At 33.7% G+C, this 25235-nt stretch overlaps 1 protein-coding gene and 1 long non-coding RNA gene across 2 annotated transcripts in view; one reads left to right on the top strand and one right to left on the bottom strand.

Moving 5' to 3' along the window:
- Nucleotides 1–25235, top strand: part of LOC128243447 (glutathione synthetase-like) — a 31410-nt gene that overhangs the window by 2119 nt on the left and 4056 nt on the right. Inside the window, exons 2-12 of the mRNA XM_052961235.1 lie at nucleotides 1382–2058; nucleotides 4420–4606; nucleotides 4997–5072; nucleotides 15165–15328; nucleotides 15763–15805; nucleotides 16590–16663; nucleotides 17434–17598; nucleotides 18612–18684; nucleotides 19532–19723; nucleotides 20386–20467; nucleotides 22813–23002. Of these exons, the coding sequence (XP_052817195.1) occupies nucleotides 1962–2058; nucleotides 4420–4606; nucleotides 4997–5072; nucleotides 15165–15328; nucleotides 15763–15805; nucleotides 16590–16663; nucleotides 17434–17598; nucleotides 18612–18684; nucleotides 19532–19723; nucleotides 20386–20467; nucleotides 22813–23002 (1343 nt within the window). The 5' untranslated portion in view covers nucleotides 1382–1961. The remainder of the gene's footprint in view (nucleotides 1–1381; nucleotides 2059–4419; nucleotides 4607–4996; nucleotides 5073–15164; nucleotides 15329–15762; nucleotides 15806–16589; nucleotides 16664–17433; nucleotides 17599–18611; nucleotides 18685–19531; nucleotides 19724–20385; nucleotides 20468–22812; nucleotides 23003–25235) is intronic.
- Nucleotides 11905–14089, bottom strand: LOC128243448 (uncharacterized). Its single transcript, XR_008262836.1, has 3 exons — nucleotides 13950–14089; nucleotides 13254–13326; nucleotides 11905–12628 (listed from the first exon to the last, which is right to left on the bottom strand). It is a non-coding gene; the product is annotated as an uncharacterized LOC128243448 (long non-coding RNA).

The following is a 25235-nucleotide window of genomic DNA, read 5'->3' on the forward strand; positions in this document are numbered from 1 at the left end:
TCAGAAGTTTCAACTTCAGCCTATTGTACATTTGTTAAAAAAATATATTTTGCAAGCCTCTGACATCACATCAAGAACAGTAGGAACTAGGAAGTACCTTGAAATTAATATAAATGACTTTGGAAACAATCTCAAAAGGCCAGCCCAAGCTTGTTTACCATGCCTTGGGCTTGATTCTCTCATACCTCTGGCTATTTTTCAGGATTGAAAATGTTCAGCTGTTAAACCCCAGATATTGAAATAAAATTTATTTATGTATATTGAAAACAAACTGCTGTAAAATCAAAACAGTTTATATATATTATAATATATCATACCTTTTAACTTTGAATGGAATTTGCAAGAAGGAAAACACAGTCATATATCATACCTTTTAACTTTGAATGGAATTTGCAAGAAGGAAAACACAGTCATTCTAATAAATAAAACACAGTCATATATCATACCTTTTAATTTTGAATGGAATTTGCAAGAAGGAAAACACAGTCATCTAATAAATAGACTAAAGTATTAGAACTAATTTGATGAATTTATCATTATTGAGTGTATTTTGATTTTGTTACATCATAATACTGATGTTTGACACTGTGATTTTGCATTCAAGTTAAAATGATTATACTCTAAACATTCATTATCTATTATCTGTATGCGCTGCAAGTAGGATTATACGCACATGTACATGTATTCTGACCTGTGAATGGTAAAATGGGGATGTCCTGGTTTTGGTCATAGTTTTAATAATAAATCTGAAAATATAGAACACGTTCTAAATAGTTTTTGTATTTATATTCTTGAAAAAAGGTAAAGCCAAATGTTTTCTTTAGTGTATTAACATTATAGTGCATGAAATTTTAAATATTTAAAGGTGAAAACAACATCTACTGTATAATATTTTATATTCTTAACTTGAGTGTATAAATGGTATGATCTTTTAAATATTGAAAGGTATAAAACACATCTACTGTGTAATATATTGTAATTTTTATGTATTTTTTAATATAAACATTAATATAGCACCTGAAATGCTTATTCTCAAGCTGAGGGTTAAATCTAGTATTTTTTGAAACCAACCATCCATTTAGTATAATATATATATGATTTCACACGATTTCACATAATGCATTATATATTTATATAAAATAGAAATACAATCTTCTGTTTTATGTATTACAAGTTATCATCATCCCTTAGTTCTCTAAATTAACTTTATTCAATTTCTTAACTTAAAAGTAAATACAACTTTAAATAACAAAACTAGTAACATAACCAATAAATTTGTTTGACTTTGTTAGAAGTTTAAAATTAAAACTACCTATATTATTCATATTGCATATATATATATACATAATAATATCTAACTAATTCTATTTTTATATTTCAGATCCTGAAAAGTCATTGTGGATTAGTGCAAAGCGGTGTTACATTGTATTACAACTGATAATATCCAGATATATTATTTATGTCAAGTGCCGGTATTGACAAACTTACTGAAGTTTATGCCTGACTGAATTCCTGAAATAGTTATGCAATAACAAATATGTATTTTGAAAACAAGTCGAAATTATAGCACACTTAAGTATAATTTGGCAATAGATGACTTTGAATGCTATAAGTAGTAATACAAAAATCAAGGAGTTAGTGAACTGTGAAGGGCAGGAATCAACATACTGGTTATAGAAAGTTTGAACATTATGGCTAGATCTATAGAAATTGTGAACAGGTTCTTAAAATCAACAGCAGCAGACAAATGTTAGTGAAGAATAAAATACAACTCCAGCAGAAACTTAAACGTGTTTAAGCACACTTGTTGTGATACAGTAAGAAATGATATGTTAGTTGATAATATATAAAAAAAACATTTGAAGTTTTCAAATATTGTGTGTCAATTTAAAAAAATGTCATCAACTAACTGAAGAATATACTTTATAAAAGTGTTAAGATTTTGTTAGAGTGAAGACAGTATGTCAGCGACTGCTTTAAGCCTCTCTGGAAGGACGTTGGGTGCCGGAGAATTGCAGAGAATCAAAGAGAAGGGAAAGCAATGGGCGGTGTTACATGGTAAGCTGAAAATATTTATACTTGACTTCATGACCTTTCTTTAAGCCGCACCCAAACAGATTTACCGTCTTTTATTTATTGTTTTTGAATGAGCCAATTTTTGAGTAAATATGTAACAACCAGTGATGTAAGACTGCTGACAAAAGATCAGATCACAGATTTTCATATTTCTGTTCGAAACATCAATTTTTGAACATAAGATAAAAACCTGCCATCTTACCATATTTTAGTCAGCAGTCTTATATCACTAGTACATGCATGTTCGCTAAAAATGGCTTGTTCCTAGACAAAAAAATAAAAAAGCTGTCAAAACGTTCAATCTGTAAGAGTGCAGCTTTAATGATTTTATATCATTATTAGGCTCTATTTCCAATATTTTGAAAAACACATTTTTCTCAATATATGCGTAAAAACTGCCAATGAATTTACTTTAAAAAACATGGTCAATTTTGAAGAAAAAAATCACAAATATAAGGCTTTGATCTCTTATCTCTAACAATTTTTTGTGGAAATGTGACAGTGTTACAGTTTAGCAGTCATGGTTCAAATTTGAATGTATTTCTATCATGCATGAACAAACATAATTATCCTTGATATTTTGTCTTCATTTTTTCCCACCTTCAATGGTTACCCGAGTGTATGACTTTGCATTAATTCATCATAATTTGCATTTCATTTTTGGCTTCACTAGTGCATAATACGAGACATCTATTCATGTAATGTATTTATTTCACCTTTCAGTATGATAAGTTTGTATGGATAAATGTATACAAAATATAGAACATATACTCTTCAAAATAAGTTCAGGACCTCAAAGAGAAACTGATCAATCTTAATTATAAGGCATGCATATCTGTATAATATAATTTTATATAATATAGTAATTCTTTACATTTGGGGCATCAGTTTAAATTGGACCACCTTAAATTCAACATTTTTTTATACTTTTTTCCACTGACAGAAAATATGTTATGCTTAATGTATATTTGGCAAATAGAATATGGAAACCTGTGTTTTATAAACTTTCAAAAATATTTGAAAGAATTTGTTAGCATTTAATTTTCTTAACATGTTTCTGTTATACAGCACAGGGCTTCCATTAAGAATTTGAAACTGGAAGTATGAACTTCCAGTCAATCAATTTTGGAAGTTTTACACTGAAATGTGGAAGTTTATTAAAGTCTCCCGAATACAATATCTTTTTCAACTATTTTTCAACAAGTACATTAAAAATCTAATAATTTGCAACTTTAACTTGCCAAAATCACAGACTTATATTGTATTAATTCATTTTACTTAAACAGTTAAACTGATTGAAATTGTGACCATAAAAGTAATATTGACAAAAGGGTTTGAATTTTGAAATTCCAAGCTTTCAACTTTGGAAGTTTTCTTCAAAATTATGGAAGTTTTTGTACTTCCAAAGAATCATATTTGGAAGTTTTAACCCATTTCTAAGGAGTAATATACTTCCAAACTTCCTTTAACGGAAGCCCTAACAGCAACAGTTAATTTAACTTAGACAATGATTTTCCTAACACTTGCAATGAAATTAAACAAAAGAAAATTACATTGAGCCCATGTTCTAGCCAAATCTTTAAAACATTTTTTAAAGCTGTTTTTATTTACAATATTAAATCTCAAAAAATCTATGTTGAAGGTCACATGTATTTGAGTATGCGCAATTTTTCATGAAAGTCTAGTTGGTGCAGTTTTAGTTTGAAGGTTTTTTTTCTAGTATTTTGGAAAAATGATCTATATCTTTGGAATTGGGAATTTTCAAGTCATTTTTTTACAGTATTTTTAAATAGTTGTGTAGGTTTAATACACTCAAATATCTTTTTACCATTGTGGGTTTTTTAGACCTTCGAACAATATACTTCAATTTACTATATTGAAAATTGAAATTCATTACTATGACCACGAACCTATAAACCTTCAAACATATTCATTGCTTATAATACATGTGACAAGCCAGTCCTGACGGAAATTAATGGAGATCGCAGATTGAATTACTGGCAGTAATTGCTGAGTGCAGGCTTTGATTGTGGGTAGATTATTATTCATTATCATTTCACAGATATCAGGCAGTTTTCAATCCGTGGTTTATAGGTCCGTGCCTTAATACTGCATGTAGTGTTGTCTCCATGGAGGGTGACAGGCGGTCTAATGATATTATTGATGTGGTGTGCAGTTGGCCTTAAACACTGAACATCCCATATCAGGTTTATGTTCGTGGTCAAGAAAGAAATGCGTAATTGGCAAATATTGCAAGGCTGGTAGGATTCATAAATGAATGAATAATATTTTGATTAGGTGCAGTTAATTATATTTTTTATTTCATATCATTTTAATCCTCAGCTGTGGTTATGCGACCCCAGAATGATCCAAGTTCAAAGTCACATGTTGAATATGCCCCGATGACATTATTCCCGAGCCCACTGCCACGAGGTGTCCTAGCAGAAGCAAAGGCGTTACAACCCTACTTCAACCGGCTCATACACCAAGTGGCACATGACCATGAGTACCTTTGGCATTGTCTACACAAGTAAGTGAACGTCTATTTAATTCTATTAGGTTCTATTGATTTGGGCTATGGGACACTGCCTACAAAGTTACAAACTAGGTGTTGACTGTACTCTACTGTTTTATATAGTCCCCTAAAATATCTGTTATATTTTTATTTTTATTTTGTTAGTTTGTATTTTGTATGTTCAAAAAGCTTTAAAGCTTTATACTGAATATAACTTGAACACTATTCCCCAATGATGAAAATATTGTTCGTACATAAAGCCTAATATTTATTTCTAGCTAACATGTACCTACCCTTCCTGCTGTTGAACAAAATGTATCAACAATCAACTTCAAAATGTACCTTTTGAGTTTTTTTGTGCAATTCTATACAGAAATGTCCATGGTCATATTGTATACATTACAGTGTGGTAAAGGTGGATGACTATACTCGCAGACTCTGGGACATCTATACAACAGTCAGGAAGGAGGGCAGTGCCCAGGTATTGCATAAAAGTTTAAGTTCTATTACATATTATTCGTCTGTTTTTCTAAGAAAAAAATTATAATGTTGGTTTAACCACAACTTGTAGACTACTAGGATGTCTATAAAACAGTCAGGTCCAAGAGCAGTGCTCAGGTTGGGCCTTAAAGACCACAACATTTGGTTCGGGATACCCGACCCTTCACGAAATAGTTGTTGTTGTTGTTGAGTTTATAAAGGTCTGCCCGCGCCCTATAATGGCTGCATTATGGCTTGACCCCGTCACATCCCCAAGTGTGACTAAAACAGAAGTTTGAAGCCAAAGGGGGAGTTTTACTCCCATCGGTTGATGGGATATTCGCAAAAGGAGTCATTTTGTATCCAAAGTGCCCAGAAACCGGCGATTCACGAAATAGGCGCCAACCCTACAGTTTTATAGTCAGCTGGTAAAACAAGATATTTAAAAAATAAAATTAAGTGTGTGTTTTAAAATGCAGTTTAAACCTTTTATGCTTTACACAGAAGATTACTTCAATACCATTTTGCAATGATGACAATAATGTTCTTGAATTAAACCAATAAAAAAAACCAACCTACCCTTCCTGTTTTTGAAAAGATGAAACTTTAACCAAACCATTTATTTTTTTGGCCTAGGCATCAGAAATGTTGCTTTAGTAGATTGTCAACTTGTTGGTTTTAAGAAGCAAATAAGTTTTGGTTTTGTTAAAGCTTAAATTGGTGTCTTTGTTGTTGTTGTCACTGTTGGTGTCTTGCTAAAATTTTCGTTTTTGCACCGCCAAAATTATTGAAGATTTTCATGAATCTCATGTTCACCTTGACAATATGCACATGTGTAGCAAATCCCCTAATATCTCTGGCTAAATATTTGTTAATAATATGTCTCTTGTTGAAATATGAAACTGAACGAGTGTTGGCATCTAATTGCTATGGTCGTGAAAGCTAGTCGGTTTTTTGGAAGTAAAAAAGTTCAGGCACAAAACATGTAAAACTGTATATATCGAAATGAAGTTTTGTACATTTCTTGGGTAGATAGATAGATAGATTTATTCGTGCATATATATGTCATTGTAACAAACCAAATATCTCATAAAGTTATAACACAGACTGAATAACAAAGTATTAGTGATGATATCTATACTAAAGCACAACATCATTAGAATGCTTTGGATACATACGTGCGTTAACAAAGATTTAATTCAATGTGACAAATATATAACACAGGATAACCCATTAAAGTTATTCAACTTATTTCCAATGGGGTCCTTATGACAAATATAATTATTTGCCAAGATCTCAGTTATAAGCTGTTTAAATTAGGTTTACTTATACAAAAATAACATGCATGTACTCTTGACCAGTTAAAGAATGATTAAATGTTTGATATCGAACTTTTACAGTTATAATGCAACCGACTGTTAAAACCATATGACACTTTAGCATAATATGACAAAAATCTTTGGACTGATATGCAAGATTAAATGAATAACAATTAATAAAAAAGGAAATCTTCCATTTCTGCACATTTCATACCAACAATGAGATGTGATTTCACTTCTTTTTTAAAAGTATTCTTATTTTTCAATTCTTTTAACTTTATTGGAAGACTGTTCCAGTCCTGGATTGCTTGATAAAAGAAAGTATTTAATATAAAACTGTCAGCCTGTGGCACTTTAAAATTTCCAGCACTATGTCTAATGTTGTAAGAATGTGTGGATGAGACTAAAGTAAAATGTTCATGTAAGTATGATGGGCATTTGCTATTAAAGATTTTATGTACATGGTTTAGTCGTAGTTGCTTTATCCTATTTTCTATATTAAGCCATCCAATATCACTGAAAGCCGAGACTTTCAGGGAAGTTCTACAATCATAGCCATAAATAAATCTGACAACTTTGTTCTGAGTGACCTGTAATCTGTTCTTGAATTGTTTACATATACCACTGTACCAAGATGTCGATGCATAGTCAAAATGGCATTGTATTAAGGAGTTACATAACAATCTTCTTAGATTCATATCTAAAAAACGATTTTGTCTATATAAAAATTTTAGCCTAGAATTAACTTTACTGACAATATTGTTAACAATAGATGCAGCACTGAGATCATTGTCCAGTATATTTCCAAGATATTTAACAGATTGTTTAGGTTTTATGATATGGCCATTGCAGTTTACATTAAAGCTATCAACTTTTGTTAGTTTTCTTTTAGACCCAAATAAAATACATTCTGTTTTTCCAAGATGCAAAGACAGTTTGTTGTCAACTAACCACTTACTACAGTTTTCAAGTTCCTTGCCGAGTACATTACTAATAACAGACGGATCTTTGTGTGAGAAAAGGATAGCACTATCATCTGCATATAATATTAATTTACATTTTTTACTTATGCTTATACTCATATCATTGACATAGCATAAAAACAGCAACGGTCCAAGTATGCTTCCTTGAGGAACGCCACAAGAGATGTTCATGAATTCAGACGTTGTATTATTTACATTGACAACTTGTTTACGTCCAGATAAATATGATTGAAACCAATCAATTGAATCCACACCAATTTCTTTTAACTTCTGACATAGAATTTTGTGATCTACGGTATCAAACGCCTTTTGAAGATCCAGCATAATCATTCCTGTATATAGACCTTTGGAATTTTGTTCTTTTATATGGTCGGTCAAATGAATTAGGCAGGAGTCAGTTGAATAGTTACATCTAAAACCACTCTGAAGTTCGTATAATAATCCATGTTTAACAAGAAAAGATTCTAGTTGGTTGTATACAACTCTTTCTAAGATTTTTGAAACTATACATAGTATGCTTACAGGTCGATAGTTTGAAACATCAGATCTGTTGTTTTTCTTAAACAATGGTTTAACTTTAGCATTTTTGAGTTCAGATGGTACAATGTTACTTGTGATAGAACTGTTTATCAGAAATGTTACTGGTATCTTTAAAAATGGTGCAGCATCTTTTAAAAATCTTGCAGGAATGTTATCTAACCCTGTGCTTTTTGAACAATTTAGTTTACATAGTTCCTTGTAAATGTATTCTTCACTAACAGTGTGAAGTTTAAATTTAACAGAGTCAGGATTTCTATCTTTATAAAATCGTTTAAAACAGTCAGACTCATAGTTAAACAAATTGAAGGGCAAAGGTAGTTTTTTTTACTAAAGTTGAGGCTACAGTAGTAAAAAAAGTATTAAAGTGATTTGCAATCTTACATGGTTCAAAACAATTTTCATCATCAATGTTCAAAACAATATTTGGAGAAGATTTACTTTTACTACTATATCCAAGATTTTTTAAATCTGACCACAGCTTTTTTGGATCATTTTTATTTTCTTCCAGCTTGTTCGACATATATTCCGATTTGGCCTTAATTACTTCTTTCTGAACAAGGTTTCTGTAAAAACGATATTTATCTAACATCTCCTTCTGTTTGTATTTTTTGAATTTGAAATAAAAAGCATCTCTTTGACTGATGAGTTCCAGAATGTTAGAATCTAACCATGGTTCACTTCTTTGTTTTAGTCTGACTTCCTTAACAGGAGCAACAGTGTTCAAAACTGACAGAAATGTTTCTTTAAAAGACAGCCATGAATCTTCTACAGTTTTTGCAATAAACATGTTTGACCAATCGCAAAGTTTAAGTTTGTGAATAAAATGATCTACATTGTAATGTTTCAAAGACCTTACAACAACATTCTTATGCATATTATACGTCCCTTTCTGTGTTTTACGCGTACAAAATACAGGCAAATGATCACTGAGACCTATCGGAAGAGTACCAGACAGAACAATCTTGTTTTGATGGCTACATAAAATGTGATCTAACACAGAAGAGGAGGACTCTGAGATTCTGGTAGGGTCATTTATGATCTGTTTTAGATTAAAGATATTAAGAACTTGTTCAAACCTTTTAAAAAGAGCTGATTTCTTTGCAAAAAAACAAATGTTAAAATCACCAAGGATGTACCATTCTGTGTCAGATCTAACCATAGATAAAACATTTTCAAAAATATCAACAAAATCTGTTTGTTTAGGTGGTCTATAACATGACCCTATTAAAATAGGTTTGGTTTTTGGTAATAAAATATCAGCCCACACTGCTTCAAGATTGTCATTTTCTAGGTCCCGTCTTTCGGTGAACGCCAGATCTTCATTAACGTATAAGCATACTCCACCACCTTGTCTGTTCCGGTCCTTTCTGATCACATTGTATCCTTGAATTTGTATTTCCGAGTCCATAACTGAATTGTCCAGCCAGGTCTCTGAAAACGCTATGGCTGCAAATCTATATTTTGACATTAAATGTCTCACTTCGGGCAACTTTGGTAATAGAGATCGTATGTTGAAATGAATAAAATGAAGTCCTTTAAGTTCAAAGCAGTTAAAATTACTACAAGATTCAGCAAAACTATTGTCATGTAAATCTGGCAGAATTCTATCATGAATATCGTTTAAATCATCACAAAGATAAAAAGGTAATAATTTAAAAGTACATATCCGACAAGTGAAATAGAAAGATCCATTAGATTTGCATACGTTTGAGTAAAAAGAATCACTTATATAACCTGAGCATCTTATATGTGTCCGGATTTCACAAAAATCACAGTTGACAGCTTTACTACGGGCAGTTACACCTTTTCCACAAACCGAACAAGGAAATTTAGGTTGTCTTCCTTTTTTCATATTTGAAAATCCCGAATTATCAGCATACTTGTCCAATCGTAACAACTCGGCCATCTCCGGCAAGCTTCGAGATAGACCTCGTAAATAGTAGTAAGGATATACGAAAGTGCGATGCGGCTGCCGGCGATTAACACCGTTTTCAATCCGCGTAAAGAAGGTCCATTGTAACAACAAGGAAATGGATTGTGTTAAATTAAATGTGTTTGTTTAAGAGAAAATATTTATTGTAACCTCAAAGAATGTTCGTTTTATGAATATTTAGATGTTTCCTTATAGTTAAAGCACTCTGTTTCCTCAAGAAAAATCGTGAGCACACAGAAAATGTACTTGACAGTCATTGAAATGATCATACGGTTCATGGCATGCATGAATCATTACATCGGATTAAATGCACGCATGGACTAAATGTCAACATTTTCTCAACAGTTATAGGAACACCCTATGAAATGTAAGTTTTAAGTCATAATTTGCCGTGTTATTTCTCACACAATGCCTTGCCATTAAAACAACATTACTATTCTGTAAAATCATTGATTGCATTATCCAGAGTTTTGAGGGTTGTGGTAGGATGGTTGTGAGCTTGGCACCCAGTCAGCTTTACCAGCTGAAATCTATGCATGCCTTTACTTCAGCATTATTGGGTTTGGGCTGCAGATTTTTTTTGTGTAAACAGTTGGGGTGGGGTGGGGCGTTGACTATCCACGCAGTAAGCTCAATTGTTAGAGTACCAGTACAACGTTCATGTGGCTTTGCACCAGACAATTGTAACCACGCCCCCCCCCCCCCAGGTATGGGGAATAGTGGGGACTTTGACTTTCAGTACAGCCAACCCCGGCTAAAATCCTCACCCTGCGCGGACGATCCAATGGCAAAATCCCTGCCAAATGCCCCCAACACCCCAGGGACTCTAGGTAAGGTCCATTCCCCTCTATATTTTAAGTGAAGATAAAACCACCGCATTCACCCAGCACTGCAGGGCCACCTGATAGGTAAAAACACGGCCTATTTCCCCGGGTAAACCCCAGTATTCCCCCGGACCTGGAGTGGGGGGGGGTACAATTGACTGGTGCACTAAGTTGACAGAACTTGTCTTAAAATTGTATTTGTTCAAGGCAGATCATGCTTCACTTTACCTCCTAGGCTGTGGATAAAACCCACTCGTTAAAAGTTTCCTTACACATTATATTTGTCTTAATCTATAATTATTAGTCTCAGTATCTTTGAGTAAATTGGCATTTTTTATGAAAAACAACAACACCAAAAGAGTAACTGATAAGATACTCAACTGATTTATTTTTTTTGTTAATAAAAGCCTTAAACAAATATTTAGCCAGGTTACTAAGCTTTTCAGCAATGAATATCAGACTTTTTTCAATAATACTTAATCTATTTTGAATAATTAGCCTTTAGATCACTCTACACCAAATGACTCTTTTATGTCCAACTCCATAAAATACATACAAGAATAATTACAGTTTGGATCAACATGTCTCTTAATTTTATTTTTAATATTAGTAAAGTAATAACAGAGCCATCTGTATGCAATCCAATGTAAAATTAATGATAAATTAGGTTTTGCTCCCATTTTTACTTTCATTTCTGTGCCAAGCCCTTTTAAGTGCATTGAGTCTTTTGGGAGACTTCACAATATTTCTGGCATTTAATCCCCATATATGGCTTTAAGTTGCCATACAAATTTAAGTCTTCATTATAAAAAATACTGTATGTTTCCACTTTAACCATAAACACACAATGAGAGGACTATTTAAAGCATTACCATGTGTCAGAATAATAGATCTTTCTTTGCATTTTATTTGTCTAAATATATTACCGGTCTCTTGAGCAATATCCTTGTGCCTCTTTGAGTACTTGGCTTGACAGTTTGATTTTTAATACATTGTTTTGAATGTTTTATTTGTACACAACAATGATGATGATGATGATGACACTATGCTACGCCAAAACCTCAACACATTTTCTTCAAACAAAAAAGGACAGTCATTCAGAATAACTTTTATTACATCATTTGAGAAAATAAACTCATACAATCAACAAAATAAACATGCATCTGTAAAATCACAAGTAATGTTATGTGTTCGTTAAATTTAACTTAATAACAAAATAAGTATTTGTTGCAGTAAGCAATTCGCATCACTTCTAATAAACATTCCAACAGACTGAAAAATAAATCAACACAAATGGAAAAACTGTTTGCAAGTCAGCTAGTATCTTATTTTATGCCTTATCAGATTGCTATGCAAGCTGGAAGCTTACAAAATCACTCTTAAGTCTGTTGCCTAAGTAGAAACAAGTATGGGCATCCTTTTCCTGAGCTCAAGAGAAAGTATCTTGGAGGTCTTGAACTCACAACCTTGAATTTGAGACTTATCCTCTAGACCACTTTCACCTTTTCACATTTTAAAGAGCCCAGTTTACAATATGGCATTTGCAAGGATGTGCCCTATTAACGGATTTTCTGAAGTCTTAAAAATTGAACTGAACAAAATAGTTCTCCTTTATTTGGTCTGCCGATGCCATCTGTTTCTGTTTTTGTAGTTATCTTCCCTCCATAATATAGGAAAACAGTTTAAGCGTAGATAAATCCTTTACCATATTACCCTTTTAAAATATATGTTCGGATTTATTTAATAATCACGGACCAACAGATGGCTTTTATCTTCAACTTCACATCAGTATGTAAGTCATCAAATGTTTGAGATGACAAGATGTTCCACTGAACGCTTTGTTTCCATCTTGCACTCATTTTTCCATGGTAGGCGTTGCAGTTGTGTTAGATGATTTCCATGCATTGCAGGTCAATCCTCATACAATGGCATTTTTGAGTACATTCGGATTCCAATGCCTGAAATAGAAAACAGAAAATACAACAATAATAGGAATTATATCTTCAGATCAATTATTTTAAAAGCCTGTACAACAACAGAAAAGTATTCCCAAAACATTAACTGCAACACCAATTTAAAGCTGCATCCTCACAGTTTTACTGTTCTGACACCTTTTTTTTATTTTTGTCTTTAAACGAGCCGATTGGCAATTATTGTGCAAATGTAGATATTAGATTGCTGACATAATATCAGATCACAGTCTTTCACAAGTTTGAAAATTTGGTAAAAATTCCTCCAACTAGTCATATAAGGTCACACATAATATAACAGATTTCAATTGTTTGGAAAATATTTTTTTGCTATTGCTTTAAGCCATATAATTAATTATATATGTGTAAATTTAATTTAATTACTCCTTTGGGCTTTTGAAGAATGACCAAGAAGAACTGTCAATCTGTGATAGAGCAGCTTTTAGTTCTGGACTACTGGTAAATGTTTAAATTCATCTACAATGTTGATATTTTAATACTGTCAATCCTTGTTGGTTAATTGTTCAAACATGCAGGTACTTTTGGGCTTAAACCAATAGGATACTTGACACTTAAATTATTGTCCGAATTTCGAAAATCGCACAACCATTACCTCATCTGCCTTTTTTTCATTAGAACAAGCTGGGAATCAAGAGTCAGCTGCACCCCTGGTACCATACTCTTCTCTGAAAATGACAATAAGATTAAAATTTAAATGTCTGCATTTCATTGGCACAGTAAAAATGTCAGCATTTTTCAATGTTTCTGCATCACCACCACTGGTGGATATCATAGAATTTAGTCTTGAAAGAAATGTGTGCTGGTTCATGCATTCAAAAAATGAAGATCTAATTTATTTAGAGAACTATATTAGTGAACAGGGCCGAGGCATTCAGTTGTGCCATTACATTAAGTTGTTCGATACCAACACTCACGGACATATAAACCATACATCCTTGGTTAAAAGAATGTAAATTTTAATTATAAAAAAATAAAGTTAATGATATGAAATGTATGAGATAAATACACTGAAAAAGAAAGTCTAACCTATTATCGATCAAGGTAAAGTCAGATTCAGACTTATTTGTTATTAAAAAAAATCAAATAGAATATTTGTTTTCTTAATTTTTGCCACTGATCACTGGAGCTTCAAAATTGTTATTTACTATATTAGAATCTGTCAAATGAAAGAAGACTTTACCCCACCCACTAAGAATTAATGACATTTCCAATTAGTTTCTCATTAGGGCTCTTTTAAAACTATTTTTATATTTTATTAAAATACAATAAGTATAAAAATAACACTTACACACAAATAAGTGGTAAAAGTTCGCTCCTCATCCTGTCTTTGGACTAACATATCTCTTGGTTGTTTGAACATCTTCTTGGTCGGCCATGATGGACTATTTTCTTACGACCCGTATTATATCCGAGGCCATATCTTGATACTAGCCGAGGAGTTACGATTGCATACTTGTCCTGTTCAATAGGTCCAGGGTGAGGGTGCACGTCACCACTTAGTAGAAGGAACACGAAAAATATATATCTTGGATTAACCTTGGCATAATACTTCTGAAGGTTTTTAATAGTTCTCATGGAGGATACAAAATGGCTGGGTGCCACTTCAACCACTGGGGGCGAAAGGTACGAAAGAATTTCAAACGTGAAAATACTTTTTTTTGTAGAGTCAAAACAGTTGACAAGTGTTTTTTCGCCTGGAGAATATTTATGTTTTGTTTTAGGCTGGTTGGTATCGTTGTATTCCACTGCCTTTAAATATATTTGAAGAAGTATACAGGCGACTAATATTCCACGAAAAGCCACCATCTTGAACGACTAGACTGTTATCTCCTGTATTAAAACGAAATTAAATGTCTCACCAGTACGTACAGAAGAAAAAGTGACTCTCCACATATGTTGAAAAAATAATTTACTCTTCCTTTTTACTAAGCTTGTAAGTCCCTCTTCGGTTATTTCTACGCCGGGATCCGAACACTATCAAGCGTTTACGTTATATCTCCTGTGGAATTGTTGTTCGATTTTGTTGAATTTGTCATAAACGGTATGGTTGTTGGCAAAATGATTGTTCACTGTTGATTTCCCATCTTTTAAGTTAAAGTTCCGTCTTTTTCCTCTTTGTAACTCGATTTTTTTGCGCCGACGTCAAAGCAAATTTGAAGTTTTCCAAAGTTCACACAAACCATCTTGATGAAAATTGTACCATAAGACGTGAATTTTAATTTGACATCGTTTGATAATATTTTTTTAAATATTGCTTAAGAAATAATGTTAAAATAATTTATTTTTGTTAAAATATATAAGAGCGTCATTTTTTACAACTTGTTATGATGACGTCATTTCCGCATTTATGCAACATAGGGTACATTGTGAATAATTTATCACTCATAATCAAGCCTTTTTTTTCTTCATAATTATTATATATATACATGTAATATGATTGTAAAATTCCTTTATATCAAGCTAAAACTAAATTGAATGAACAATATCTGATAATTATTTACAGCCGTTGAGTCTGGGATTGATTCGTAACGACTTTATGTTGGACGTCAAAAGTAGCTGCTGTGAAATTCAGGGCATGCCACAATGTCTTGAGCTTCGCCAGATAGAAATCAACACAATCGCATCAAGCTTTGCTGGCCTAGCTTCGGGAATCTGGAAGGTACACAGGTATATGATAGAAAATGCTAATTTTTTAGATTTATCTGAAAGGTGTCTGCCATTTTAAGCTCACATGGCCCCAATTTCTTGACACTTTTTAAGCTTAACAGGCTAAGGTAGCTTATTTCAATTTCAAAAATATATATTTCAATTTGATTTTAATAAATGAAAAAAGGTTTATTATAATTTTTAATATCATGAAAATAATTCACATTCAAAGTAAAAAAACCTCTTACTGAATAGCTCAAATTATAGAAAAACAAAATTAGTGAGCTTAGCTTAATCATGTAAGAAAGAACTTGAAAAGTTTCGTGAAATTTGGGCCTGATTTTAGTACTTTGTTTTGAATATCATAATGACTCTTCTAGATGGTGTTTAAAAGAGAGGTCCGACTAAATTATGCATAACTTCCATGTTTTTATTGGCATGCCTTTATATTGCAGGTTTACAATGGCACAGGCTGGCATAGAATGTAAACCAGAACAGGTAGGCCACTTTTATTTGGATAAAGAAAAAATTATAAATGATTTTATGCTATTCAGTAAAACATCATGATATTTTCACTGCTGATATTTTCATGGCTGATATTTTCATGGCTGATATATTTACTGCTCTTACACAGCTTGGTTTCTGTTGTTTGACAAAAGAATCACTTTATCAGTGTTGACTTTGCCAATAATTTTTTTAAAGGAATACATGAATAAGACTCTATCTTTCTCAAAAAAAATATATAATTTTTTTTTAATGCTATTTAAATCAACACTTTCCTTGAAATTTAAGTAAGAAAAAACAACAACAGAAAAATTGATGAACAAATCAAAATTAATTCACTGGTGAACATTAAAAATTATATTTTCCTCCACTCAAAAAAAGTTTGCTTTCAGAGATTACTTGTCAAAATAAATTTGGATCCTACACCAAATTCTGTGAATATTCTCTGTATTTTTTCTTGAATTTTATATTTTTATCGCTGCATGAAATTTATTTCCCTTGACACAAATGTCAAGGGAGAAAAATTACATCTAGACTGTCTAAGAGGGCTGGTTTGCCCCTGCAGTTAGCCGCCCTGGACAGTGTTTTACTGCAATATAGACCTTTCTTTTGGGGTCAATGCAATATCGTACTGAAGCAACATTAAAATTTGTATGGCTTTGACATGTTTTCATTGAACCTATAAACTGACATTTTACCTGCAGTTCCATATAGAGAACATATTTGTAGAGAAATTAAAAGGGGAAAGTGATTTCTCAATGTGTTATATTGCTTTCAGATACCGGTAAATGCACCTGCTGAAGGCATTGCGAAGGGTCTGTTGTCAGCATGGGAACACTATGGCAATCAGAGGTTTGTGTTGATCTAATTACAGTCATATGTTAATACTGGTCCTAGAAGGTTCATCCAAAGAAGGTCATTTTCTCGTGACCTTTTTGTCAGCCAATCAGATGTTTACTTACAACAAGTCTGTATATATGCGATAGAGTTAAATTTAGCCAATATTTCACTGGGATTCCAAATGTGATTTGAATATTTAAAGTAGAACATATGAATATCTGCGATGTAGGTTCGAATCAAACCTTTGCTTCATTTTTATGTAAAAATATATAAAAAAAAAAAACAACATTAAAAGCACACTTTTGCCAGTCAATTTGTGTATGATTTACATTTTTTTTAACATTGATGTAACCTATTATCCAATTAATTCCAAAAGAACACAGACTATCAGTTGTGCATAATTTCTTATAAGCTGAGCTATAAAAAGCATATTTATAGTTTAACAAGTTCCAACGGGTGGGAGTCAGATTTTATCTTAAGTATATTAAAGATTATATTTGTAGTGTTATACCCCCTGAAAAAATCCCAAATAACATAAAAATGTTTTGTTCTGCAGGGCTACTGTTCTCGTTGTAGCCTCACTTTTAAACTTGTTTATGTATGTCAAATAATATTTATAGTATGTTGATTTGAAATCCAATGGAAAATGCCTCTGATGAGGATATATACCCAAATCATCTTGTCATGTTATTTGCTTATAAAATAATGTCTTTTTCTTTAACATAAAAGGTTTTTTGCCTTTTTTAGCAACAAATCCATCATTGATTGATAATTTTTTCCAGTGCGTCAGTTTTATTTGTTACAATGGAGGTTGAACGGAATGCCGTGGACCAGTGGTGGCTGGAGTCCCAACTGTTCTCGCTAAGCCACAATGTGTGTGTGCGATACACAACACTACAGTATGCATACGAACATGCCACGTTGACAGATGATAAAAGATTATTGCTGTAAGAAGTTACTTATTAAGATTTTGAGTATATTGTAAGTAATGAATTATTTTATTCTATTTTTATTGTTTCTGTAAGTAGTAAAATGTTGAGTATTTTAAGTCCTGTTACAAAATATAATGTCACAAATAACTCCAAAACTATTCCACCTTAACTTATTTAACTTATTAGGAAATGTTGGTCAGCATATTCCATACATGCCATATCCCCCGGCGGGGGGAAAAATCCCCCAGAATTTCGACCCATCCCAAAACTTGCTTAAGGTTGACAGTGGAAAGCATCAATAATATTATGAGTGTGAAATTCCATGAAGGACCATGATGACTAAGGCCAAAAATTATTGTATTTTGAGTGTATTTCTGTATTTATTCTAATATTATAAATGCAGTTATTGCGTAAATTTTCATCGCGCAAAAATCCCCTGGTGTTATATCAAAGTCCCCTGGAATTCAGACAAAAATCCCCTGGGAAGCCTCTCAGAAATATGGCATGTATGATATTCAATTCAATTGTGCACCTTTTGTGACATATCGCATTGTCTAGCAAGAATTATGGCCCTTTAATAAATGAAAAAAATGGTCTTTAAAAAATGTGTCACATGTAGCTCTAAAGGTATTGCATCTTCACTTATGAAACTTCATAGGAATGTTTGTCTGCTTTGTGAGTGCCAAATCTTTTTTACATTCCACTTGGTCCAACAAGAGTTATTGCACCTGACCAAGTAAATATCACAGATCTGCAAGATCTTGTTTGGCATGTAACACCTAAATTATTGTAACTACTATAATGAAACTTCCTAGGAACGTTAGTCAGGATGTGCTTTTGTACACCTGCCATATCTTTCATTAATAAATTCTGCAACTCAACATTTAACCATTTCTTTGTCAAGGCGGTGTCTGGTGTTTTTCATCATACTGTGATAGCTGTAGTGTTTTTTCTCAATGTAGCAACCCTAATTAGTAGAATGCTGATTTAAAATCACGAGTTGATATGAATCTGTGGTTTAATTACAGTGATGATGGAAATGAAATTGCTGTGATATACTATCGGGATGGCTATGCACCCACACACTACCATTCAGAAAAGGTAATTTAACAATTATACGGTAATAATTATAAGCACCCTCTGAATTCCATTTCCATTTTGGTAATTGGAAAGGTTATTCTAAAGAGGAACATTCTGATCAGATTTTCTGTAAAGAGCAATGTCTATCTCATGTAGAATTGTATTTGTTATTTAAACGTTTCACAGGTGTGACTTGAACACATCAGAAAATATTTTAACTATCACGGTCTATTACCACACAGTCTTCATAAAATGCACCTGACCGAATGCCCGAGGTTTAATGAAAATGTTTTGAGTCTATAGAAATTCAGTTGCTGCAGGCCCTTTTGGCCTGTACTTTGTTCATTGTACGGTAACAGTTAAAACAACTGAAATAACCTAAAAGTATGAGTTTAATTATTCCAGATGCCCAATTGGTCTGTGCTCAAAAAATCATTTCACATACACAGAACTCATTTGGTAGACCTCAGTTTATTTCCCAGTCTGGCAGCAATTTTGTGACAATGTTTTATTGAATGTGATGAGACATGTATATTTTATCCCAAAGTTCAAGCTCAACTTTAGAAAACTTGCTGAGTTGAATATTTTTGTGTTTTGAGCTTGCCTGTTTTTTTAAAGAAAAAAAGATTGTCAGATTCTCTGTGTCCTTGTCGCGAGCATTGTGCAAAGACCTCAACTTGGCCATAACTCAAAAACCTAATCAAGATATTTGAATGAAACATTATGTACACACTCCCACATGTATAGCAAGTTTCATAACTCCGGCTTTAATAATTTTTCTATTTAATAAATAGAGTTGTGCCCCTTTTTGACTGAAAAAACAACACCGATGAGTGTTTCACAGTGCTCATGTTACTTTATTATTCAGGAATGGGATGTCAGATTGATGTTTGAGAGATCAAAGGCAATCAAGTGTCCATCCGTCCACCTACAATTGGCCGGATGCAAGAAGGTGCAACAGGAGTTAGCCACCCCTGGTGCTGTCGAGAGGTTTATTAAAGACAGGGAAGTGTGTAATGGAATCAGGAACACATTTGCTGGGCAGTACACATTGGATCAGGTGAGATTTTGGCCCGAATTTCTTGAAACATCTTTTTTTTAAGAACTGATTAAGCTAGGCTCGCTATTTTTGTTTTGGTATAATTTGTATGTGTATTTACATTCTTAAGTGGTTTTGGACTATGAAATATTATTATCGTTACGATGATCACGATTAACTAATTTTCATTTAGTTAAATCAAGATTAAGTAAGAAATTGGATTAATAAAAAAAGCCTCTTAAGCTTTAGAGTAATTGGGGCCTGGTGCTTCTGTGTCTTAATACAATTAAACGATTAGTATTTAAAGTGTGCACTGTTGATTGATTGAACAATATTTCAATATACTTAGTAGGTGACCATTTCATCAAGATTCTTGGAAGTGATTTTGCATTTTCAACAGTAATATTACACTGTTCTTAGGTTTGAGAGTATTTCTAAGATGCTTGATAATAGCATTATTTTTTGTTTTATAAATCCATGTATCGGTACTCAGCTTTCCGCCACCAAAGCAAAAAACAAGCCAATAGCAAATACTGTACATTAAATACCCCCACAAAACCATCACCAATATGTAACAAATTTATTAAATAAATAGTCAATAATGTTATAAATTACAAAGGTAATTATACTTTTGCTTTGTAAATTTCATACTTATTTACACTGCATATTTTGATTATGTATAGGGCCCAGAAGGTGACGCAAATGCAAATATGGCCATCAACGATCCCAGTCATTATGTACTCAAGCCTCAGAGAGAGGGAGGAGGTATGTGTTAGGATTAGTTGGGCTCAAACCTCAGAGGGAGGGAGGAGGTATGTGTTAGGATTAGTTGGGCTCAAACCTCATAGAGAGAGGGAGGAGATATGTGTTAGGATTAGTTGGGCTCAAGCCTCAGAGAGAGGGAGGAGATATGTGTTAGGATTAGTTGGGCTCAAACCTCAGAGGGAGGGAGGAGGTATGTGTTAGGATTAGTTGGGCTCAAACCTCAGAGAGAGGGAGGAGGTATGTGTTAGGATTAGTTGGGCTCAAGCCTCAGAGAGAGGGAGGAGGTATGTGTTAGGATTAGTTGGGCTCAAACCTCAGAGGGAGGGAGGAGGTATGTGTTAGGATTAGAAGGGCTCAAACCTCATAGAGAGAGGGAGGAGATATGTGTTAGGATTAGTTGGGCTCAAGCCTCAGAGAGAGGGAGGAGATATGTGTTAGGATTAGTTGGGCTCAAACCTCAGAGGGAGGGAGGAGGTTTGTGTTAGGATTAGTTGGGCTCAAACCTCAGAGGGAGGGAGGAGGTATGTGTTAGGATTAGAAGGGCTCAAACCTCATAGAGAGAGGGAGGAGATATGTGTTAGGATTAGTTGGGCTCAAGCCTCAGAGAGAGGGAGGAGATATGTGTTAGGATTAGTTGGGCTCAAACCTCAGAGGGAGGGAGGAGGTATGTGTTAGGATTAGTTGGGCTCAAACCTCAGAGGGAGGGAGGAGGTATGTGTTAGGATTAGTTGGGCTCAAACCTCAGAGAGAGGGAGGAGGTATGTGTTAGGATTAGTTGGGCTCAAACCTCAGAGAGAGGGAGGAGGTATGTGTTAGGATTAGTTGGGCTCAAACCTCATAGAGAGAGGGAGGAGATATGTGTTAGGATTAGTGGGGCTCAAACCTCATAGATAGAGGGAGGAGGTATGTTTTAGGATTAGTGTGGCTCAAACCTCATAGAGAGAGGCAGGAGATATGTGTTAGGATTAGTGGGGCTCAAACCTCAGAGGGAGGGAGGAGGTATGTGTTAGGATTAGTTGGGTTTAAACCTCAGAGGGAGGAAGAAGGTATGTGTTAGGATTAGTGGGGCTCAAACCTCATAGAGAGAGGGAGGAGATATGTGTAAGCATTAGTTGGGTTTAAACCTCATAGAGAGAGGGAGGAGATATGTGTTAGGATTAGTGGGACTCAAACCTCAGAGGGAGGGAGTAGATATGTGTTAGGATAAGTGGGGCTCAAACCTCATAGAGAGATGGAGGAGATATGTGTTAGGATTAGTGGGGCTCAAACCGCATAGAGAGAGGGAGGAGATATGTGTTAGGATTAGTGGGGCTCAAACCTTAGAGGGAGGGAGGAGGTATGTGTTAGGATTAGTTGCGCTCAAACCTCAGAGAGAGGGAGGAGGTATGTGTTAGGATTAATGGTGCTCAAACCTCAGAGAGAGGGAGGAGGTATGTGTTAGGATTAATGGTGCTCAAACCTCAGAGAGAGGGAGGAGGTATGTGTTAGGATTAGTGGTGCTCAAACCCTTGAGCTATTAAATGAGAAGCAGACACCTGTATAACTAAAAACCAGCACCTTGGAGTTGCGTTTCTACCTGCCTGTAACCATAAATGACTTCATTTCTTACCTGAATCTTGCAATTCTTAACAATTTTTTTTTTGAGAGTATGTGTTCCAAATAATGCCATATATATATATATGTTTCTTGGTACCGAGTATTCTTTAATAAGCCCCTGAGTACTTCATATCAAAACATGGGGCTTAGTAATAATGAAGTAGTCAGGGTTCTCAATAAGTTTTAGTTAAACTAGCCCTCATATAAAAGTAACTAGCCAACTAGGGAGGCCTGGAAAAGTTTCCCGAGTGAGAAATTAATTTCGAGCATTCTTGGTCATTCTAAAGGCATTTTTGAGCACATTTTTAAATTGCAATTACATTATAAAAAATTCCTGTAATTGTCACATAATGCACTGGATACAAGTTCTACAGCTCATGTTTAAAACTGACATCAAACTTGTATGAAAGGCACATTGATTAATGAAAGTTGGAAAGGCACATTGCCTAATGAGAATTGACAACAAGAAAGGTACAAGATAAAAAATTAAACCAAGTCAAATCTGAACCAGCCTAATTGCCATTTGAACTGTCCATTTCAGCCAGCGGCCAGTTCTTGTTGAGAACCCTGTATAATATGTTTGTAAGGAATGTTGGATAAGAAAACTAGGCACATTAGACATAAGATGGTTGTCAACAATCTAGGACAAGCTTAACCAGGTTTTTCTTCCAACTCATGAGACAACATTTTTTGGTAATATGATATATATATATAATGGTGTATATGTTTTTTGTTGTTGTTTCTTGCAGGGAACAACATCTATGGAGATGAAATAGCAGAAATGCTGCAAAAAATGGGAAGTACAGAGGAAAGGAGCGCTTACATTCTGATGGAGCGAATATTTCCATGGCCTCAAAACAACCATTTATTGAAGGAGGGAAAACCATGTGACCTTTTGGAGGTCATTAGTGAGCTTGGAATATACGGAGTTTATCTAGGGTAGGTACTTAACACTGACCTAGAATAAATCAATTGATTTCTTCTAGCTTTTGTTTCGAGGAAAAAAAGTCCTCTATGTAGTGTTATAGCCTTGGCTTAGTTGTCGTAGCTGTGAGCGTCGATGACTTAAAAAACTTAAACCCTGGCCTTAAAGCTGCGCTCTCACAGATTTACCATTTTTACAAACTTTTTTATTTTTTGTCTTGGAATGAGCAAACTTTTGCGTTAATTATCTGCAAACCAGTGATAAAAGACTGCTGACAAAAGATCAGAACGCAGATTTTCTTATTTCCATTCGAAAATTGATGTTTTATGGCTAAAAGAGTTACTAACCGTTTAAGAAAAATGCATAAATCATATATTTTTGAACTTAAATATAAAAATCTGCGATCTAATGTTTTGTCAGCAGTTCTATATGACTTGTTTACATGCTTTTTTGCATAAATTGGCTCGTGCCAAGACAAAAAATATAAAAGGTAGCAAAACGGCCAATCTGTGAGAGTGCAGCTTTAAGGCATAACAAATTATATGTTTGTTTCTGGTTTCATCGCCAAAAATAATGGGTGGATAGATGTCAAAAACACTTTATTTTTTATTTTTTAAAAGATAAAAAATCAAACAATTTTTTATGTCAAATTAAAAAAAAAGATCGATATTAAAAGGAAAAATATAACACCCTTTGCCATAGACAATGTGCATTAGCAACAAAGACTTTATTTTTGGCTTTTAAAATTTTTGAGTTACCGTATTATATCATGTATAGGACGCTAGCATAGATAGGACGCAGGCAAAAAAATCGCTGAGAAAACGTGTAAAACCCCTTAATATATAAGATAGGACGCAGCGGAAAAATGTCAAAATCGGAGCCGAAAAATTGAGGTTGGTTAAGTATTTATAACATATATTGAAGTAAAAAAAACAAACAAAAATTGTATAAAATGCATATTTCGATAAGTGTCTTGTGTACTTCGATAATAATCGTCGTATTTCAGTAATTAAACGTACACAACAATGATATATGTCTTGACATTTTGAGAACATTCACGCATATTATAAGACTTATACAAATGATGTAATAGACTAGTTCTGACTGACAGTCAACCGTTGCATCTCCCTACATGCCTTCTGAATGACAGTCAACCGTTGCAACCGTTGCAAAACTGTGTATTGTCAAAACTAATGATTGTTTTGATAAGGCTTGTCGCTGCGCGGATTAAAGCATGTCAGCATAATTATTGCGCGTCGGTAATTAGCCTTGCCAGCAGAAGGCACCTCGGGTAAAGTGCGAACAAACAACAATACAGTATTACCATCGCAATAGTTTGTTCTATTGATGTTTTTCTAATGACAGACAGCGGATGTTTTTCACACCTTCGCACATTTGAAAAGATTTGATAGTGACAATAATGCTACTTTGCGTTATGCACATTCCTTTATTATTTTTTTAAAACAGTAACGTACAACAAAATGTTTTGTTAAATATCGAAACATTAAATTCATGAACAATGATTAATTGATAAATAGCTCCTTTCCCGATTTTCCGTTGCCGTTATAACTCAATCCAGTTTAAGTGCTGACTCACATAGAGTTTTTATGAGTAGCGTCCCTTTTGTAAAAAAGTAAACACTCGTGTTTGTTTTCAATTTATTTCTCAATAAATCATTTTAAACATTCAATATATTTCTGCGTGTGTTAACTTGCATGATTTTACCTATGTCAGTTGTTCACTTCGGTGATGCAGTACAGATACTTACTATAACCGCGTTCTTCCCCGGTCCGATATTTTCAACCTGAAATGGACTTGGAAAAAAACAGATGAAATTCTAATAGCATAGAAAGGACGCAGGCAATTTTTAAGAAGATAATTGGGGGTAAAAAAGTGCGTCCTATGCATGATATAATACGGTATGCCTCTTTTTGGTGACATTTGCATGGGTGAAAGTTTGAATTTTTCAAAATACTGAAAATAGGGTATTTACAGAGGAAAATGCCATTTTTACAATACATTATATAGGATAAATATTTTCCAAAATACTGAATTCAGTATCAATACTAAAAACTTTCACCCATGCATTTGTTGGTGATTTTCCCACAGCTTTCTTGTTCATTATTCAAAATTATATGCTATCATTTAAAAACAATTTTATCGAGGTAAAGAGATTGGTACACATAAGTACAACACATTGTTACATTATGTTAAACATTTAAACGGGCAAAGTGCCAAGTGGACATT

The sequence above is a fragment of the Mya arenaria genome, chromosome 8, assembly GCF_026914265.1.
Source record: "Mya arenaria isolate MELC-2E11 chromosome 8, ASM2691426v1".
NCBI classification, from domain to species: domain Eukaryota; kingdom Metazoa; phylum Mollusca; class Bivalvia; order Myida; family Myidae; genus Mya; species Mya arenaria.